At 19.8% G+C, this 21,843-nt stretch overlaps 3 protein-coding genes across 3 annotated transcripts; 2 read left to right on the forward strand and 1 right to left on the reverse strand.

Annotated features, from left to right (window-relative positions):
• Positions 1-2,169: 2,169 nt before the first annotated feature.
• Positions 2,170-5,401, forward strand: MKS88_005230 (uncharacterized protein; the record flags this gene model as incomplete). Its single annotated transcript, XM_067218473.1, has 6 exons — positions 2,170-2,237; positions 2,293-2,536; positions 3,479-3,638; positions 4,350-4,492; positions 5,072-5,167; positions 5,258-5,401. The coding sequence occupies 6 exons, from the start codon at positions 2,170-2,172 to the stop codon at positions 5,399-5,401; spliced, it is 855 nt and encodes a 284-aa protein (XP_067070445.1).
• A 4,040-nt stretch (positions 5,402-9,441) lies between these two features.
• MKS88_005231 (uncharacterized protein) lies at positions 9,442-10,590 on the forward strand (the record flags this gene model as incomplete). The annotated part of the gene is made up of 2 exons (XM_067218474.1): positions 9,442-9,462; positions 9,589-10,590. The coding sequence occupies 2 exons, from the start codon at positions 9,442-9,444 to the stop codon at positions 10,588-10,590; spliced, it is 1,023 nt and encodes a 340-aa protein (XP_067070446.1).
• A 5,976-nt stretch (positions 10,591-16,566) lies between these two features.
• On the reverse strand, positions 16,567-17,120 carry MKS88_005232 (fam-m protein; the record flags this gene model as incomplete). The annotated part of the gene is made up of 2 exons (XM_067218475.1): positions 16,567-16,843; positions 17,062-17,120. 2 exons carry the CDS (start codon positions 17,118-17,120, stop codon positions 16,567-16,569), a joined length of 336 nt encoding a protein of 111 aa, XP_067070447.1.
• Between the last annotated feature and the right edge of the window lie 4,723 nt (positions 17,121-21,843).

Below are 21,843 nucleotides of genomic sequence, written 5' to 3' on the forward strand. Positions count from 1 at the left end.
TTTGTTAATATATATAATTCCAATTTTTTTTATTATATTTTTTCAAATTATTTAATATATATTTTTTTTTTAATGACAGTCTGCTTTTAATATTTTTGATACAAAAATGTTATATATTATACTAGGATAATATTAATGCAAAAAAGTAAAATATATATATATATATATTTCAAAACGTACAGAAACTGAAGGAACTATATTGCCATAATAAAAGGAAAACAATTATTTAAATATAACAATTATAATTGGTAAAAATATTTCAATACTATCTATGTTCTATCTTATTTAAAACCGTTAATTTTTTTAATAGCCCCAATCACTCTTAATTTTTACTATTGGCACATTCAAATAAATAAATATCCATGTAGTATATATTAAGTTAATTTTTATATAAAAGAGTGTATAATACAATATATGCAACAACATGTTACATAGAATAAGTATATTAATCTAGGTATACACGTTAAACCCAAATAATTATTCATAATAAAGGAAGCAAAATTGTGTCGAAATATTACAAATAAAAAAAAGCACTAAGTGAATAAAATGTATAAATGCTTATTTCAATAGAAAATACAACTTTTTAAGATAAGCACAAAAACTAGTAATTCTTATAGGTAACATATTAATGGAATAATATATTACTTATGTAAGTTAATATAATACAGAATAATATTCTATTAATAAGTATATCAATTTACTTGTAAAACATCATACTTATTTTGTTATTTACTTTTAAAAAATTAAAAACTTTTCCTTTTTCTCTTTACCAATTGCACAATTGATTTATATGCAGTAGGTACAATTAGCAGAGAGTTATTACTATCAAATATTTACATATTTCTTAAGATATATATTAATAAATGAATTATGTAAGAATAAAATTTTGGCTTTTATTTTTTATATAGAGTTCATTTAACACTTATAATAATGATATTATATTTTATTTTGTTTATATCAAATTAAAATGGAAAATTTGACCTAAGAATAATTAGTATTTTTTTATATCAGATATATAAAACTACAAATAATTTATAATTTAAATATCTTATTTCTATCAAACATAATAAAACGTACTTCTTTATAATCAAAATTAAAGTCAAATAATACATTATTTCTTCTTAATATTCAGAATCATATTTTATAAGTATCGCCATCAATATATATAATTAACTAAATAGACGCGTTAATTTAAGCCTATATGATGTAAAATGTAAAGTTTTCAAAAAAACATAAAATAATGGTACACCAAAATGTTAAAATATTTGCAATCAAATTGCTAGAAGGGCGCAGGATTTATCAAAAAGTATAAATGAACGAAAAGGTAATTATAATTGTTTACATCATATCTATTGAATATATAAAAAATAAAAGAAAATATCGGAAAATAAATTAAAAAATAATCAATTTAAATCTCATGGCAAAACACTCTTATGTGTGAGAAATGGTATTAATTCAGATTATATTCTACGTATGTGTCAATATAACCTTCAAGGTGACCTTTTACACGGATTAAATGAGAAGATTGGAGAGAAGTTTTTCCTTCATTATTTTGAAAATCATGATACCATTAAAATGCACTTGTCTTGTGAGCGTGTTACATTTGGAAAATATAATGATTATCTTTCTAATTTTAGTAAACTGTAGAAGAAACATAAAAATGATAATGAATACTGTAAAGATCAATTTTGGACCGACAGTCCAGATTATTTTATACGTAAAATGTATTATGATATTACTAAGCTCTTATACGAATCAGAAGCTAATTGGCACAAAAAATATGATAACTTAAAAAAATTAGTAAAACTTTGAACACCATGTAATTCACAGAATTCTGGTAGTACTTAAGCAGATATTGTAAATTTATATGTATTTTTTAAGTTACGGACCTCATAAATGACAAATTTTAAATTAACGTACTTAAAGGTAACAAAAATAAGAAGGGAAAACTTAAATTTCAAGATCTTCCAACATCTGCTAAATCCCTTAATAATCAACCTTTACCATTTGATTAACATCCTTGTGATGTTACATTTGTAGTCGGTGTACAAACAGAAAATTCTGGGAATTCCAAACTAGAATTTGAAAGAATATAATAAAGAGGAATCTCAATACTAGCAATTCGTTATTCTCTAGTAATCGCAGAAAGTGCAGATTAATGTAAAAACAATGGAAGAGGTTAAAAATCCCCCAACTCCAATGCAAAGTGTAAGATATTACCGTCTACTCCAGAGACAGTAGATGACAAAAATCTAAAACTCCTCAAGAAATAACATTTTGTAAAAAACTTAGATTATCAAAAGGGGCTTTCGATATTTGTATAGTTTCAAGTGCACAAATAACAGGAACTATTGTATTAAAATTGGTTACATACAAACCAGACGAAACAAAAGAAGAAATTTCATTCATTAATAGTACTATTTCTTATAATAGTTCAGATGAATATTTTGATATATTCAAAAACAATATTTTTCTCATTGGTGTCGTAAATGCTTTGGGAATTAGAATAACTTTTACAATTTTTATTTATTACAAAGTAAATTCAAGCTCAATAAAATCCAAAACATAATATAATACCACTTTTAACTTACGTAAAATTTTATAATTATAAAATAAATATATTATGTATATTTTGTATTATTCATTTTTATATTGATATACGCCTTTTAGAATATGGTTACATAAAAATATATCAAGGAATAAAGGAATTAACCATGTTATTCACAATTCATACACTCTGAAGTTCTAATTCCATACACCACAATCGGTTAACACAAATACTGGAAATAAGGGATTACGTTTTTCTTATTATTACATATGATACCTTATTTGCGGACTTCTAATAGAATGCAAAATTAATTAGAAAAAGCATATTGAAAAATGTGCATAAGGAGATGATACGTGTATTTTAATTAGTAGAAGAAAAAATAAAAAAAACAAAAAGGCATAATATATATATGTATATACAAGTAAATTTTATGCAATTATTTTTATTTCACATATTATTGTTCCTTATGTGTGCTTTTATATGGTTATTTGACTTCTTCTTTACAAGTATAATATAGTTTTTATGTAAAAATGTATAAATACTTGATATTAAATATCAGAATATGGTTATAGTATAGATCCACTTGTTATATATTCATTTATGGTAATAAAAGTTTAGAATCATATAAAATAAAAATTGATGTACTTAATTATTTTTTAGTTCTTATATAAATTCTTATATAGTTTCTAGTTCCTCTTAATATACATTAATTATAAAATTAATATACTGAAAAAATTTATGAAATAGTATTTTCCTTTCAGTTTGTTATTTTCAACGAACTAGAGTATTAATCTAGAACCACCATAGATAATTATTTTCCTTCGATAGTATTCATTAATTTAAATATAAATTATTTGTTTATTTATCATAAAAAAAGTGATAAAATGAATCATGTAAAAATTAATTTTTTAATAATTCGTTTTAATCTAGAATATTGGTGTTGAATTGTATAATGCATTAAACAACTATAATGAACCAAAATATAAATATGTTGGAAAAAATATACAAAATAAAACTTGTTTTTTAAATCATAAGACTAATAAAGAAACTTTTAAGAATTTATATCGAACACTCATGAACTATTTAATTAGTAATAATAATGCATCATCATATAAAAATAAAATATCGTAGAAATAATCACAAAAGGATTGGATAGCATGTAACTATAAAAATATAAATAAACATAGAGGTATATCCCATGATTATAAACAAAAAATATAAAAAAATTTTAAAATTTAAATATGAAGAATAAAATTTATAAAAAAAAAAAAAAAGTATTGATCTGGGCTAAAATAGAATAATTAAAAAGCACAAACTCAAGCAATTCCAATGTACATTTAAGTAAATTTAGAGAATATAGTGTGGGGGTTGACAGGAAAGAGATATATTTTATATTAAAGAAAAAACTATTTGAAACAGATTACCAGAAAAACCAACAAAAAATGTAAGGAAAAAATGGAAAACAACAAAAAAATATAGAATTAATAAGTGAGTACACATCCCATAATACATTATTATCTCCTTAACATGTATATAAAAATGGATAAAAAAGATTACAAATTAAAGCATAAAAAATATATGACGTTCTATTAGAGCACCATATTTTAACTAAAAAAAGACTGCGAAAAAATTCTGAAGAAACATATTATAATAAACAGAAACTACATCCTCAAGCTTCACCTGAAATTGAAGTACAAGTTCAAATTTTGATGATCTCTTAAGGATCGAAATGTAAAAATTTAATCTAAACATATACAATCTAAAAAACCATGAGTTACATATTCCAAAACTCCGCCTCTAGAAATTATATGTGAGTCTATATCACTTGTTTCGGATTCTCAAAACGTAACAACATCCCATAAACTAGATAATATGGTTTTCTCTCTTGATTCCCAGAAAACCCGATTATTTTCTTCTCTTCCTTGTTATCCTATTAAATTCGAAGTATCAATAATTATATTTAATTTTCTATTTTTGAAGTAACTAAATTAATTAATTTAACTAAATAAAAAATCTACTAATGCTCCTGTTGAAAATTCACGTAAAACATTTATATCATCTATTTTAATTAGCTCTATTGTTATTATTTTCTTTTCCCATTTTATTAAATTATATTTTAAATATTGATAACCTGGTAAACATTTGATTATTGCGATAATTTATTTTATAAATTTGTTTTTTTTTTTTTATATTGTAGTACACAATAACACAGCTGTTAAAAAAAATAAAATATAGAGAAGAGAAGTAAAATTACTTAAAATGCTATTACCTTCACTTCCTGACGGAAAAAGTAAGTTGTTAATACATCATCGTTTAGAACACCAAATAAAAGACGATGAATAAATAATAAAAAATATAAATATAATTGAATATAACATGGTGAGCCATCTAAACTAGTAGAACAGAAAAAAAAACATATCTAAAACTATTATAGAAGTACTATGAAGGTAAAGTTATGTATAAATGAAGAATTGTAATTAGAAAAAAGAAAATTTTTGGAAATATTTCCATACTAGTACACAGAAGAGAGGTATAGAAATTATACTAAATTTAATAAATAAAGATCTATTAATAGAAAATACCAAAAGTACTAGTGATATTGAAAAACAAAGAATTCCCGTTTTGGAATGACAGAAAAATATGTGGAGACAGTGGATATCAAAAATGTGTATGATTATAGAATAATACTTGGAACTGCTCTGGTTTAAGGGATTAGAAGTGGAACTCCAGAATATATCAGATGAATATGAAGATGAATTAACTAGAAATGATATTTCACTAATGAATAGAGAAAAATTGAAGAACAAAGAATATTATGGAAAATTATGTAAATATATAAAAAAAAATTGCTAGAAAAATTGCGTATACTAGTACTTAATATAGTATTGGAAGAATTTAAGAAAGATGAATATACAGAAAATAGGTAATTCATTTGGACTGTTCAACAAATAAATGCAATACAGTAGAAAATCCATTTTGTAAAACAGAAATTACATAAAAAACAAAACAAAAGAACAGCAGAGTTTTAGAAAATAAAAAAAATAAAAAAAATTCATGATTACAAAAGTTAAGATTGCTTTAGTAGATTGATGAAAGATTGAATAAGAGAAGATTATACATATATAAATTCTACGGATATTTAAACCAAAGTAGATATATCCTATTAATGGAAAAGTACAATCTATAAAATGTTAAAAATACAATCAAAATATATCCTAAAGATATTTAAGCCATCGCATATAATGTCAGTGAATCATATATATTAAATTTTCTGATATCAGAATGGGACAAAAAAAAAAGAGTAATTCGGAGTAATTCATAATATAAAAGAATAACGTAACCATGAAGCATTCAATAAGCAAGGCAATTATTTAATAAATATTCCAGTTATATAAAATTTTTTTTCTTTGAATATCAACAAACAAATTATAGTTATCTTTAATTAAATAAAAATAGAATGATGCACATGCCAAATTTAGTATACCGTAGTAAGAATTCATTCAATTCTATATATTATATGTTAATTTGTTTCCTTTTTTTTCAAATCATTAATTTGTTAAAAGTTCCATTATTTAATTAATTATGGAAATTTCATTACTTTGTAACAATATAATATTATGTTGTATTTTATTGAAATTAATTTTTCATATGTTTAATAATAACATTTTTAATGAACCATAGAAAAAAAAATTATTATTTCCTTTGACGATTTATTTTTCTTTAATATTTATATATAAAGTTAAATTTTATATTTAATGGCACATTATAGTATGTATAATGTAATATAACTGTTAATGAATTTTTTCTTATGTGAATACATGGTAGAACATATAAATTTAATTATTCTTTGATAAATAAGATTTTCAGGCATAATATACATAAAATGTATAATTTTATGATCGAGCGGAAACACAATTATTAACAGTATATTATATTTCCTACATTAGATATTTTCTAATTTAAAAAAAAAAATTCACTCGTCTTCGGTGCCTGCATACTTTAAGTTATTTATTTAGGGTATATTGTTTTCTATATATATATATATATATAACAAATAAAATAACGATTTAATACATTTTAGAGCATTTGGAAAACATGATTAATGTTGCTATAAGTAATTCTAAAAGGAAATTATAAAAAATGAAATATCTATAATATGAATAATAAAAAATATATATATATAATTATATTTAATGTTTTATTTATTCGTTTAAGTGGATAAGAGAAAAATATTTTTTTCCATATATTATTTTTCTGTAATGTATTATTATAGATATTAATAATTTTAACAATACTGAAGTTAAATGTTTATATATGGAAAATGTTTATTTTATTTTGTAAACTGGTTATTTCTAAAGCTACAGAACATATTATTAATTTTTTTCACTCCCTTAGTTTAATTTAATTTTATTTTTTTGTGTTATGTAAATAAGTGTATACAGGAAAAACAAAATTCTTAAATTACATTTTATGAAAAAACAACTTTAATAGATAAAAAATTAAATATAACATAAGAGTATGTTTTCCTAAAAATTTTCATGAACTATATTTACAACCAGTTCGTATTTCATATTAAAAATATAGAAATGTACTTCATTCTCATTATTCCTTCAACTTTTCCGTTACAATTGTATCTATGTAATTAATTATACTTTTCTTTTTATTTTTCGATACACATTCTATAAAATACTAAAAGTTTAAGTAAAAAGTAATTTCATTATATATATAATATATTTCTAATAAATTCAATTTATTCATATAGTATAAAGATTATTTATATTTAGTGCATATCATATTAAAATTGATGATAAATGCACCACTAACACGCATAAATATGTAACAAACTATATATATTACATTTTATTTTTTCTAGTAATTCCAAAATGTCTTATTAGATTGTTTTAAACATTTATAACGTAATGCCATTATTTATACATATTACTGAACAAACAAGAGTACTAAAATTCAAAATATCTAGTATTAATAGAACTGTTAAATATATATACATACATATGCATGCGTTCTTTTAAAAGGTCATTTTCTATATAAAATTTTATCACTTTTAGGTTTATTTAAATAATTAATAATATCTTACTAATTTTTTTATTCTAAATGCATTTCGAATTGATATACTCATAAAGCTAATATTTTATACGCATTTTTTCTTAGTAATTACACACTTTATATATAAAATACATGGATAACTAAACTTTCTTAAGCTTAGTTTCAACCACTAACTATTTAAATCATTAGATCCATGTCAAGATACTATGATTTCAAAAACACGATATTGATCATTGTATGGGTTTGGGGGGTATGGAATGAACCATTCTCATTTATACAATACACAGATTTAAATGTAAATATATTTTATATAATTAACCATCTAAATATAAAAAGAGATATTTTCTTACTGATATATAAACATTAAAAAATGGATAGTATAAAATATACCAATTAATGTACAATTACCATAAACTCAATAAATGTATTAGAATTAAAATATTACATAGATAATTCTTTATATATGAAAACAATTTTATAAGGAAGAAATATATGTACATTGGTTCAACGTGGTAAAACAATAGTGCATAAAAAAGATAAGAGGAAACAAAAAAAAAAATATCAATTTAATGATATATTGTAAAAATAATATATATAATTCAACTAACGTTTTATTTCCCCTAATGGTAGTTCTTTTTTTTTTGGGTTTATATTTTTATATAGTTGCACTAATATATCTTTATGAATTCATTTTCTTATGTATATGTACTTTCTTATTTTATAATGTTAAATAGTTAATAATAGCACTAAAGTGTCATTAAAATGGTAATCAAATAAGTATTTATAATTATTTATAACATTTTCATCATGTATATATTTATTATTTTTTATTAATTTTTTTTTTTTTTTTTATAATATATGTTTATTTCAATCCAATGAATTTTAGAAAATTTGTATTCAAATTCTTATTTTTAATAGTGTTTCTTAAATTGTATTATTAAAAATATTGAATTAGGTTTACATTCACTTAATGACATTACTTCATAGGAATTTTTTTTTTTCATATTATTTAAAAAAATAAAACTTAATTATTTATCCTATGTTAAATAGCAATAAAACGCACCTAACTTAAAATATATATATTATATCGTTAAAAGTCAAGCGTTTTTGCATATATATAAATCTCTAATATTTTAATTCTCAATTAAATTCCAATAAATCCTTATAATATATATTTTTTATTTTAAATATATTAAGATTATTGTAAATTATGTAAACAAAAATTTTCATACATAAGACTTCATATAATTTGAAAATATTTTTCATTATTTTAATAGTAGCAAATAAATTTAAAAAGATATTTTTTCAACATAAAGCTTACGTATATTATGTCACGTAATTTTTTTACATTTTTTCCATTGTAATTATCAAATTTATAAAACCTTTTATTAATACTCATATGAACTATATAAATATAAATTTTTTTGAAATTGTTTTTTTCATATTATAATTGCAATAATTAATAAATTTTATATATTTTAAGGTTTTTTGAAAGCACGTTTTATTTATAGTATTTTAATTAATAATATTTTCATCAATAAATTTTTCAAACATAATTTTATATAATGAACTGTTCTCCTTTTACTATTGAATCCATATTATATTATCTTTAAACGAAGGAAGCTTAATAATTTTAACCTCCAAAGTAGCAGAATACAATAAAGAAAAAGTGTAACATATCTTCCATTTTATATTGTCGAAAAAATTATAATTCTAAAATTTTTATCATCACAAAATATTTATTATCTCAAAATAAATTCTACATGATGGAGAAAATAAATAAATTTCCCCATTTCATTAAAATTTTTTCATTTTCCCTTTTAATATGGATGTGCCTGTATTCCTATGAGGTCGGATTATTATTATATAGAACAAGTTTTGTATTATTTTTGTAGTATTACATTTTTACTTTAAAACTAAAATTTTATTTATGTTGAATCATATATATTTTTTTAAATATTTACCATAACTTTTAGAAAAATACCTTTGACGAATTATTTATTAAGAAAATATACCGAAGTAATATATCACACAAAAAAGTAATCAGAATTTTACTCGGATCTGCAGTTCTAACCTCCCCGAATTTAAAATTATCTTTGAAAAATACAGATAAATACACAGATCAAAAACAACCTAATTCATTAAAAAGTCATAACCAATATGGAAACGAACATAAGAAATTAAAGGAAGGGTCTTATCAAAATAAAAAAAATTTATCAGCAGAAAAAACTAATCAATCATTTTTATGTAAATATATAAAACAATTAGATGATGACTATGAAAAAGAAGTACGAAGACTACCATTTATTAAAAAAAAACTGCAAACAACATTAGGAGGTATATCTAATTCAGTAATGAAATCTATGCTTATTTCTATGGTTCCATTTTTAGCAAGATATATTATCACATTTAATCCCTTACCTTTATTTATAAAACTAGCTTATATTGCGATGCCACCATTATTTTTTTTTCATTTGATTATTTCTTCGTACTCCATATCGAAAAAAATCGATAAAATAAACAGTGAAAATTTAAAAACAGGGTCAAATTTAAGCACAAACGTAAGGAAAAATTCAGAGACAAACACAAAACAAAATTCAGGAACAAACACAACAACAAATTTAGAGACAAATAAAAACCCAAGTTTAGGAACAAACAAAAAACCAAATTCAGGACCAAACGCAACAACAAATTTAGGGACGAATAAAAATCCAAATTTAGGAACAAATATAAAACCAAATTTAGAGACAAATAGAAAACCAAATTTAGGGACAAATAGAAAACCAAATTTAGGGACAAATAGAAAACCAAATTTAGGGACAAATAGAAATCCAAATTTAGGAACAAATAGAAAACCAAATTTAGGGACAAATAGAAATCCAAATTTAGGAACAAATAGAAAACCAAATTTAGGGACAAACAGAAATCCAAATTTAGGAACAAACGCAAGGACAAATTTAGAACAAAACAAAAGGTAAAAGCCAAAGTAAAATATTAAGATTAACGACCTCTCATAAGGCTTATACGGAAAAATGATTCCTTTAAATTTTTAAACTCAATCCAGTTACATTGATGTAAATGAAACTTAAGTATTTAAAATTTCATAAAAACTTCTATTATATATGTAATATATGGATTATACACTTTTCAGTTTTTATCTAATAAAATCCTTTTTGCGTTATTCATATATCGCTTAGTTTAAATAGTACATTTATAAGTATTCTGTTCATTTATATGGTAATCTTTTCATATATTCCATAATAAAATGTAAATTTTTAACTTATTCTTTTTTTTCTTCATTTTTTTTTTTAATTTTATATGTGAGATAATCGCTTGTATATTCTTGTATTAATTTTTTTGTCGAAGTTATATTTTTACTAATAATTTTATTTAGTTTTTTGATTGTATATAATTTTTTACATTCATTTGTAATTAAATACGTATGTAATTTTTAAAATATATAATATTCTTAAATTTTATAGTTGTCATCTCTACGTGAATTAATTTAGCATTTGCTCACAAATCAGTACTACATGTAAATTTATATAATTTACCTGAGAAAAAGAGTGTACTAGATAATAAAATGTTTTAATTAAATATATAAATTAAGTTCATAATAATTTTCACTCAGTAGAAATATTCCGTATTTGTAAAGTTTAATATTTTCACATATTATAACTTTTTTGACCGGTAAATAAAGTGTAGAATTAATTCCTTCGTGTTATAAAAAATAACTTTATTTAAAGATCATTTATTAAACATTTTTACATTAATCCATATATAATTTTAATTATTTTTATTGCTTTTTAGATTATTCTAATCAAGTAATTAATTTTCATTTTATTTATTTTGTTAAATCATAATGCCTATGTTTCTTCTTTACCTTACGTTTCAAATAATGCATAAAGTTAATTCAGAATAATAAAGTTAATTGAATTATATATATATATATATATAATTTTTTTTTTTATTACGTAACTTATTTTTCCTTTTATTCTTATTAATTTTTATGCATTTCTATAATTTAATATGTTTAAGGTACCTCTATTTCAGCCCATTTATATTAGGATTACTACTAAAAATATTAAATTTGAAAGTATATATAAAATTCCATGATAGTAAATAGAAAAGAAACCATCAAGATAAATTAATAAATATTTATAATTTCAAAGTTAATTTTTCCATTACAACTTTTATACGTGACACATGATTTCGTTTTGACATATTTTCCATTTTTGGATTAAAATATATAGAAATCAATAATTTTTATGAGGTAATAATAACAAATAAGATGCACGATTTTTCATAATTTATTTTCATTATATATACTCTCCTTCAATTTTGTTATGCTAAACGTGCAATCGACAAATTACTTATGTAGTATATCTAAGAGTTAAATTAAACAAAATCTGAATAAATATATATAAAATACTTCTTGTAAATCCTGTAACTTTTCAGTGAATCCTTTATTGAATAGTATATCAAGTACAAGTTAATGTATTATATTTACTGTTATTATAACATTAATTGGTGTTTTCAGATCACGTATCCATTTAGAATATTGTAACGGAATATGATATTACTCACTAGCATTTATTAACTATGTAATTATATGAATAAAAGTTTATATCACAAAGAATTATTCATATTTTATGTAACGCGAGAATATTCGTAATTTTGGGAACATTTTGTTAAAGTGATGGAATATTATATATTATTTATTTTGTTCATTAAACAGCTAATGTATTCTGTATTTTTGCAAATATTTTAAAATGTGTATTATTATTTGAGTTATAATACGTTCTATATTATATTTTATTATGTATAATATAGCACATATTGTTGGGTGCACTTAAGTTTATTTATTTTAAGTATTATTAATTCATAATGGCTATTAAAATGGTTTAAAAGAGATCTTTATAGATGCATTGCATTTTAATATTCACCATATAAAAATATAAGTTTAAAACATAAATATTTAAAAAAAAATAATATAGTCTAAAAGATTTTATTTATAGATTTCCGAACAATTAACTAATTTGCCACTCATATATAACAGACATTTGTAGGATAATCATGTATTCCATGATATATTCTATTAATAATAAAAATAGATGCCTTCAACTTTCGTTACATTTTATGCATTTTTATTTGAATTTTTATAGTCAGAATGTATCTATTCCCTTTATAAAATATATACCTTATGTTACATTTTATTCGTTTCATTAATTAGAATGTAATTAACTTTTTATTAATTGAAAGTCTTAGTTTACAATAAAATATAAAGTAGTGATGAATAAAATTATCATTCAATCATAAATTTCCATTTTATCATTGTTCGTTCCTTATATAAATAAGTAATACTATATCATAATATTTATATATGACCTAAGCATACTTGAACAAGTATTTCATGAATTAGTAACTTTATATCTTTTATAAAATTTGTTCATAATATATTCAATATATGAAATATACGAATAACACGTACTATTATAAGTAGTTCTAGTTAATCTATAATTGTTACAATTTATTATAGAATATTGTACCGAAAGATCTAATAATTCTATATATAATAATATTTTTTAGTAATGAAATATATATATCATGCAAATATATGATATATCTATTGATATATTATACCATTTATTGATGCACGATATCATATAATAATAATGCGTTCATTTATGTACTAAGAATAATTTACAAATGATATTAATTTTTTTTTATTTTACAAAGAACTAGATTTTTATAGTATTAAAGGATGCTTTTTCTATGCCATACAACTATAAAATTATAAAAAAATAGTAAGCTTATGAGCTTTTTAATTTTCTTGTTTACCATAGTAGCAAAAATATTTTAATATATTACATACTAATTTCTTTTAGGTAAATATTATACATCCTTTGTTCTCTATAAAGATAAAAATATATGTTCCCAAAACAATTTGATCAAGATGGAGCACAATCAAACTGTGTACTGTTGTAAATTATCCTGATTTAGCATAATTAATTATTATTAAATATTAGTTTTCATTGCTAATATACTAACTCATATATTAACGGGATACTATTTAAATTATGTAGGATTTCATACCAACGGATTAATACAAGAAAGTAAGAAAAAAAAAAAGGTTATAATTTAATTATTCGTTATACATATATCACTGGAACAAAATATATACACTTTGAATCATTACATACAAAAAAGAGCATATTTATTTTTAATTTAATTGTAATAATACATTTTTTTAATTATCAAAACATATAGTCATTTTAAACTAGTACAAAATAAAAAATCGAAACAATTTTTTATTTAAAATATAAATAATAGCATTTCAACAAAGCTATATGAACTCTGCTACTTCATATTAATTATAACATACAAATAAATATTGTTCATTAGAATATATTTAAATACAGAAATATATATATTTTTCTATAATACTTAAGTTGATTAATACTATAAAATAAAAATTGAAAAAATAATGAAACATTAAAATTTACAAAAAAACTAAGAATATATTTTTTTACTGCTGTGCATCAAATATACTATATAAATTTTAGGTGCATTTACAAAATTTAAGAAATAATATAAATGTTTATTAAATATATCCCTCAAGACAATACATATATAAGTACATATTAAAGGGTACACTAAAAAAAGAAACATATTCCTTATTAATCGTTTTGCAAGTCAATGTTTTAATTTTACTATAAAGTAATTGGAATTTTTACTAAATCGTTGAAAAAGAAATCAAATAAGTATAAGTGAATTTTCAAACATTTACACGTATAATACTCACAGAAAGATTCTTGTAAATCTTTAAAAAACACGTCTCTATTTTAATGTCCTTAAAATTTTATGTATTTATGATTATAATATACGTATACGTAAGAACCAAACTTTTATATAACATGAAAATTATATATTACTCTTATCTAAGAATATGTGATTAATATTATTCTTTTTCCCCTTAATGATTATATATCATTTAAATTTTGGTGTGTTCTTATACAATTATTTACTCAGACATTTAATATGAAAATGTAAATTTTTAAATTATTCTTTATTTTATTATTTTTTTTATTTATATATATAGTAAGGCTTCTCATATATATTTGTTTCAGTTATTTTCCCAAAAATTCTAATTTAACTATTTTTTTTATGAAATTTTTAAATTGTTGTCTTTTTGTTTATTATTTTAATTGAATAACAATATATATGTTAATTTTAAAATTTTGGACATTATTAATCTTTAGAATTATCTTCTTTATATGAATCATTTCGATAAATTTGTAGAACAGATGTTGTATGCTAAATGCGAAGAATTTTATTAGAAGAACATTGTACTCGATATTATTGTGTTATAATAATATTCATAAAAATTATTTCTTAACATAAATCATCTTCATGAAGAAATTCAAATATTTTCAGATTATTTATTCCTACCAGATGGAAAAGTCTTATGGCAAGAAATTGCTTCTTCTATAATATATACAAAGACATTATGTCATGTTTATTTATTAAGTATCCATATTTAACTGACCTCAATAATTATTTTATTTATTTTTTTATATCTTATATTATTCTATTTCGTTAATAATTTTTTATCTTATTTATTTTGTTGATCCATATTGCCTAATTTTCTATTGTATTAATGTTTCCCCCACTAAATGTATAATATTAATGAAGATTCAAGTTAAATGTGTTCCCTATATTTTTTTTTTTTATCATATTTTTTTTTACATCATGATTAACTACTAAGTATTAACATGTTACAAAGTACTTTTTTTATGATAATTATTGTGCATTCACTATATAATATAAAAAGTGAATTACAAGTACTATCACAGTTTTATCTTATAAAGAAACACATTTATACTAAATATAAATATTGACTATCGTGAATTAACGTATTTAATTATTAATTAAAATTCATAGTAGATTGAAAGGTGTTTATACAAAAATTAATAGGATAGTGCCTTACAAATTATGCAAGGTTTCACAATAATGGGTTAATATATGCGAGAAAAAATAACAAAAAAATGTTATCATATTATAATTATTAATAATATACACATTCGTGCAACATATTATATACTTTTTTTCCAATAAATACAAAATAATAAATACTTGTTATCAATTTAAAATTAATAGAACATATTTTTAATTTAGTTATTAAATTATCATTTTAGATTATAACGTATTATATAAAATGTAGAGCATTTTCATGCTAACAAAAATTACCGCGATTTTATTAAATTATATGAATTCTTCTATTGTATATTAATTATAAAGCACAAACACATATTTGTCATATGATTCTAACTACATAAAACATATATATATATATATTATACCACGTTCATTTAATTAGACTTAAAAAATATTTAAATTACATATTATAAGCAATAAATTTTTCAAATTCTCAAATGACTAAACATAATATTTTTCATTCGTGCATCAAAAAAGACCATATATTTGCATACGTATTTATAAAATTATGGAGATGATAGTTATGTTTATTAATAATATATTACTAAATATATTATATACGTTAATTTCTATTAATAATTTCATTAGAGAAAAATATATATTCTATATTTTTTATTTTACTCAATCATAAACTTTATTTTTTTATATTTTTCATTATTTATTAAAATCTTAGGAATTGTTACTATAATTATGATACCTAATATAACGATAATTATAGAAAATAAGACTAGAAAAATACTTATATATTGAGCATTCGTTAAACCTGCAATTTTCTTTATAAGTGTACATAATTCCTGAATTGGTTTTATCTTTAGAAGATCATCCACCAATTTTAATCCTTTTAATATGGTTAATCCTATTCCCAGTAATAATATAAGAAATAAAATAACAAATCCAAATCCGTAACTTTTAAATTTTATTTTTTTTAAAGCTATATCGCATATTCTGTTGTTTCTTTAAAGGAAATTATCATAATCCTTTTTTTTTATCAATTTTTTTTCAATATGGAAATATTTTCCATCAAAAATTCCATTATCATAATCCGTAACTTCTGTATAGTATTGTGCTTTATTTAATGAAGATCTATTAGATTGCATATTTATTCCTTTTATTATTACTTCATTATTAGATGTACATTTTTTCTGAAACCCTGCATTATTATTTATGTGTTCTTTTATCTCAACAAAACTTGAATCCTTATCATATTTATATTTAGCTAGTAATCGATTACTTCTTTAATAAAATTTTATGCCATTATTGTGCTCCTCATACAATGATTTGTTAAGAATACTCTATAAAAAATAAATAAATAAGTGCTTTTATTTAATAGTATGATAAATATATTGGTAGGAAATCGTTTCAGCAATAATAAAGCACACACAAATAAGAATAACACAAATATTATAAAATAATATTATCATATCACATCATTGAAAATATAAAATGTACACGTTAAAAGTATAACAGCAGATATTTTAATAGATAAGAATGCTTTAATTTTTTGTTTCATCATATAAATATTTAATATTCTGATATATTCCTTAAAAAAAAAGTTAATAATAATAAAACAAACTTCTAATTATGGAGGATGCTACAATTAATTTAAAATTTTTTTTTATTATCGTTTCGTAAATATTCAATAAATTATATATAATTTTAATACATTTTATTGTATGTACAAGAATATATAACTTTATAAAAATATTATACAATATCTGTCTTAATTTTATTTAAATATAGAAAAATAAACTTTCATTAAAATAAAATAATATGAATTCATTTATAATTATTCGAAATATATATAGTTGTTTATTTTGTATGTAAAAATCCTATATCAATATTTACATTATGAGCTATAATATATAAGAAATTTAAATATTAACTTTTTATCAGTACATAATATTTTTTATTAATTATTTACAACAAAATAAATGCACATTAACTTTCTAATAATATTTCATTTAATGATTATAACATGTAAAAACCATCTTTATTACAAGAATTTTAGAAAACCCGATATTTTTGTATTTTTCGTATTAACTTCTTATATTATATGTATTAAGGAATAAATAGTAATTTATGCTAAAGTTTAAATAGAATATCACACACAATGATATTTTATTTTTTCTAATAAATATATTTCAAGTATATTTTAAAAATATGATTTATTTATAATAATAATATAAGATATATTTTTTTTATTTTATAATAACACGTAGATTACAAAAATATATAATAATAGTTAACAGAAGTACTTTAATTTATTTTTTTTTATGACATAAAAGGGAAGCAACAAAACAGTTATATATATGTTATATAATCATTCTTACAGTAAGAAAAATATAATATAAAATAATGATTGAATAATTCTATAACTTTTTCTATTTATTATCATGTATAATACAAAAAGTTTAGTCGTCCATACTTTTCTATCCCTCCAGTATAGGTCTAATTTAACTGTAAAATATATTACCCAATTATTATATTATACAATTTTTTTTACATTTTTATATATACATATACTTTTATTCATATTTTTATTGATTAATATAACATCAAAGATTTCATATAATAAAATTTCAAAAGAAATAAGTGAAAAATATCCTTTCGGATTAATTAAATAGTTTTAGGATGATAATAACTTTAATGCTGTAAAAATGAAGAGAATGAATAAAATCCATTCTATTCAATAAAATCTCAAAAAAAATTTTAATTTTATTCTTCCTTTAACTATTATCAATTTTTATATTAGTTAAAAGATAAAATAGATTTCAGTAAAAATAATAATATCGTATGCACTTGTTAAAAATTATAAATATAAAAAATCTAAATTTTGTACTTATAATTAAAAATATTCTGAATATTACTCAATTTTATGCTGTATTCCTCTAAATATAAGTATACTAAAAAGTATCATAAGTAAAAAAAGAGAATTTATTTCTTTTATATAAATTAAAAAAATTTGAAATACTACAAAATATAGTTAAATAATATATTAAACGTTATTTCCAAATGTTTTCTTTATATCCACAATGACTTCACATTTTTCCTTGTATGTATACATCCTTTAATTATGAATTAAAATTAATTTATAGACAATAATTTCTTATATTATGTATTATTATATAATTCAATATTATATTTCACATTCTTTTAGTTAATTATATACTTTTAATAAGTACCAAAAAAAAGTTAATAATAAACTTATATTGACATTAATTTTAGTAATGAATAGTATAATTTCAAAAATTTAATTTAATTAAATTATATTTTTAAAGCATATTTTTTAAAAATTCTTCTAAGGTACCTTTCTTTTTTTATTTGCTTAAATTTTATAAAGACTAATATAATATCACTTAATATATTGTATTGATATTATAGATTCAGAAAACAATTGGGTTATATATAAAATATGTAACATACAAAAGTTTAAATATATTTAAATTCAAAACGTTTATATTTATATTAACTAATTATATACTATAACGAATATTTTGTATTCCATTAATGATAATTTATAATATAAAAATAATGATTACTAATATTTTCTATTATTCATAGCGCTTATTTTTCTTCATGCTACAAAGTTACTATGATATCAATCATAGGAATAAAAATAAAATATATTTTTTCAAAATTTAATTTAATGAATATTCTTGCTAACTTTATTTTGTCTTACGATACATATATATCATACGTTATATAAATACTTATATTCACATTTCATTTTTAATATTATTAGATATTCTAACATTTATAATTTTTTTTTTTTTTTATATTATTTAAAAATGAATGTTATATTTACATATTTTATGTATTCACATTTTAATTGTCATAATTATTTTTTATATATTTTATTTAATAACTCAGAAAATACATTAAATAATATCTATAATTTCGAGGGTCCTTTAATTAGGAAACATTATTTAATTCACGACATAATATGGAGTCAAGATGTTTACTATTTTCAAGAATAATTTTTTTCAATAACACTTACCTTTTTTTTTTCTTTTTATTTAACATAAATAATATTTTTACTAACCTACTTAATTCTTCAAAAAAAAACTTATATTTTTTTACAATTAATATAAAGAAGAAAAAAAATACTTTAAAAATCAGTTTTTTGTAAAATTCATATTTCTCAAATTGAAGTTACGAATATTTAAATAATATATACATTTCTGTTCAATTCTATGATGGCAACAAAAACGTTTTTACTGTTACATTCTTTGTTATTATTGGTGTAATACTGCTTAACAAAAAATAATAAGGATATAAATATATATATAACCCATATATAAATACTAATTTAATTATTAATACATATCCCAATTCTTTCTTTAAAATATAATGACTGAAATATTCGTTTTAATCATCATTAAATATAATTATAAATAATATTTTTTTAAGGAATTCAAATTTTTTGAGTACATTTTTCATTATGTCTAATTTAAAAAAAAAAATAAGAATTAATTTACAATTATGTTTATTTAAGATTATTGAAGTACTCAATTTAAAAACTATTTCGTTAATAATAATAATAAATGGTTCATTGTATGAAGCATTTTCATTAATATATATACGACCATTTAATATTTTATTTTTTCTTTATATAAATTAGTAAATCTTCAAAAATATTCTACATTAAATGCTTTTATATATATATATATATTTATTTATTTAACTTATCACGTGGAAATTAATATAATCAGTATATTGTTTTATTTTTATTCATTTTATATTTATTTGGTGAAATGATAAAAATTAATTATATTCAAAAAACATTTTTACCATAATTTGAATATAAATGGATATATTTTTTGGTAATACCATTGTTCTGCTTCATATAATATCTGTATATATATTATAAAATTAATAATGTATATATCATTTTTTCGTAATATATAAATATTTTGCTATTAAATTTGAACGCTTATTTATCTTAATTTATAATATTGTTCTTTTGAATGAGCTTTTATTTATATGTGCCATAATTTATATACATACTCCATGTATATTTGTGTTTTCTGGAACACTGAATATTAAAAAAAAATATAATATACTAAAAGAACAAAGAATACTTCTAAAGGAATATTTTATGATTATAATATAAATTTAATAATCTTAAAATACAATATAATTTAACGTGCTCCTAATATTTCATATAATATAAAATATATTAGTTATATAGTTTATTATGTATAATATACATGCATATAAACATTAAGGGTAAATAATTCTCTACTAATAAATATGATATATTAATGAAATAAGGGAAAAATTAAAGAATATATAAATAAATATATTTATATAATATATATAAATTTTACCTCTTAATATTATTATCAATAACTATGCCGAATATTCATTATATTTTAAGAATTAAATGAAATTTATTAAACACTTATAGATTTGTGGGCTTATTTCGTAAACTAATGAACCTCTTTAAATACTTCATTATATGCATAATTATAAATAATCAATAAGCATTAGAATGATAATTTTATTTTATTTTTTTTATTTTACTATGAAAAAATATTATTCCTTCGTATATAACTAATATTTAACATACATTTATACGTAAAAGTTATTCTAAATCTCTATAATTACTCTTGAAAAGTTTTTAACATTTTTCAACAATAAATATATTAAAATTATTTATTTGCTAAAGTAAGATAATTTGCATTATTAACACATTCTTGTGATGCATCTTTATTGAAATTTTCTTTTAAAAGTGTTTTATTTAAAGAATATATATATATATATATATATCCCACAAATATCGTGTTCTTATTATATATGTTTGATAAAAACAACATAATTTTTATTTCTTTTTTAACATTTATTTTTTATTATGATTGCCGCACATATAGATATTCCTAAGAGGAAATTAATTCGAAATATTTCTTAATTCAAATAGTTGTCCACTAACTTATTAAACAATTGATTATTAAAACAGTAAACATTTATCATTATTATGCATTACTATTACAATATTAAATGAATATCTCTATTTAATTTTCAGGTACTATTAGTAAAAAATATATATAATACAGTGATTTTTTTGATCTATGGGATAAATTACACTTATTAGTAACATTATAATGACAAGAATATTCGTAAAATTTATTAAATTAAATATAATATTTTTGTAAAATGAAAAAATATATTTATACAAAAATAAAAATATACTAAGTTTTTATTCTCTTACATTTTAAATATTCAAAAATTAT

This window comes from Plasmodium brasilianum, chromosome 14 (assembly GCF_023973825.1).
Source record: "Plasmodium brasilianum strain Bolivian I chromosome 14, whole genome shotgun sequence".
In the NCBI taxonomy this organism is placed as follows: domain Eukaryota; phylum Apicomplexa; class Aconoidasida; order Haemosporida; family Plasmodiidae; genus Plasmodium; species Plasmodium brasilianum.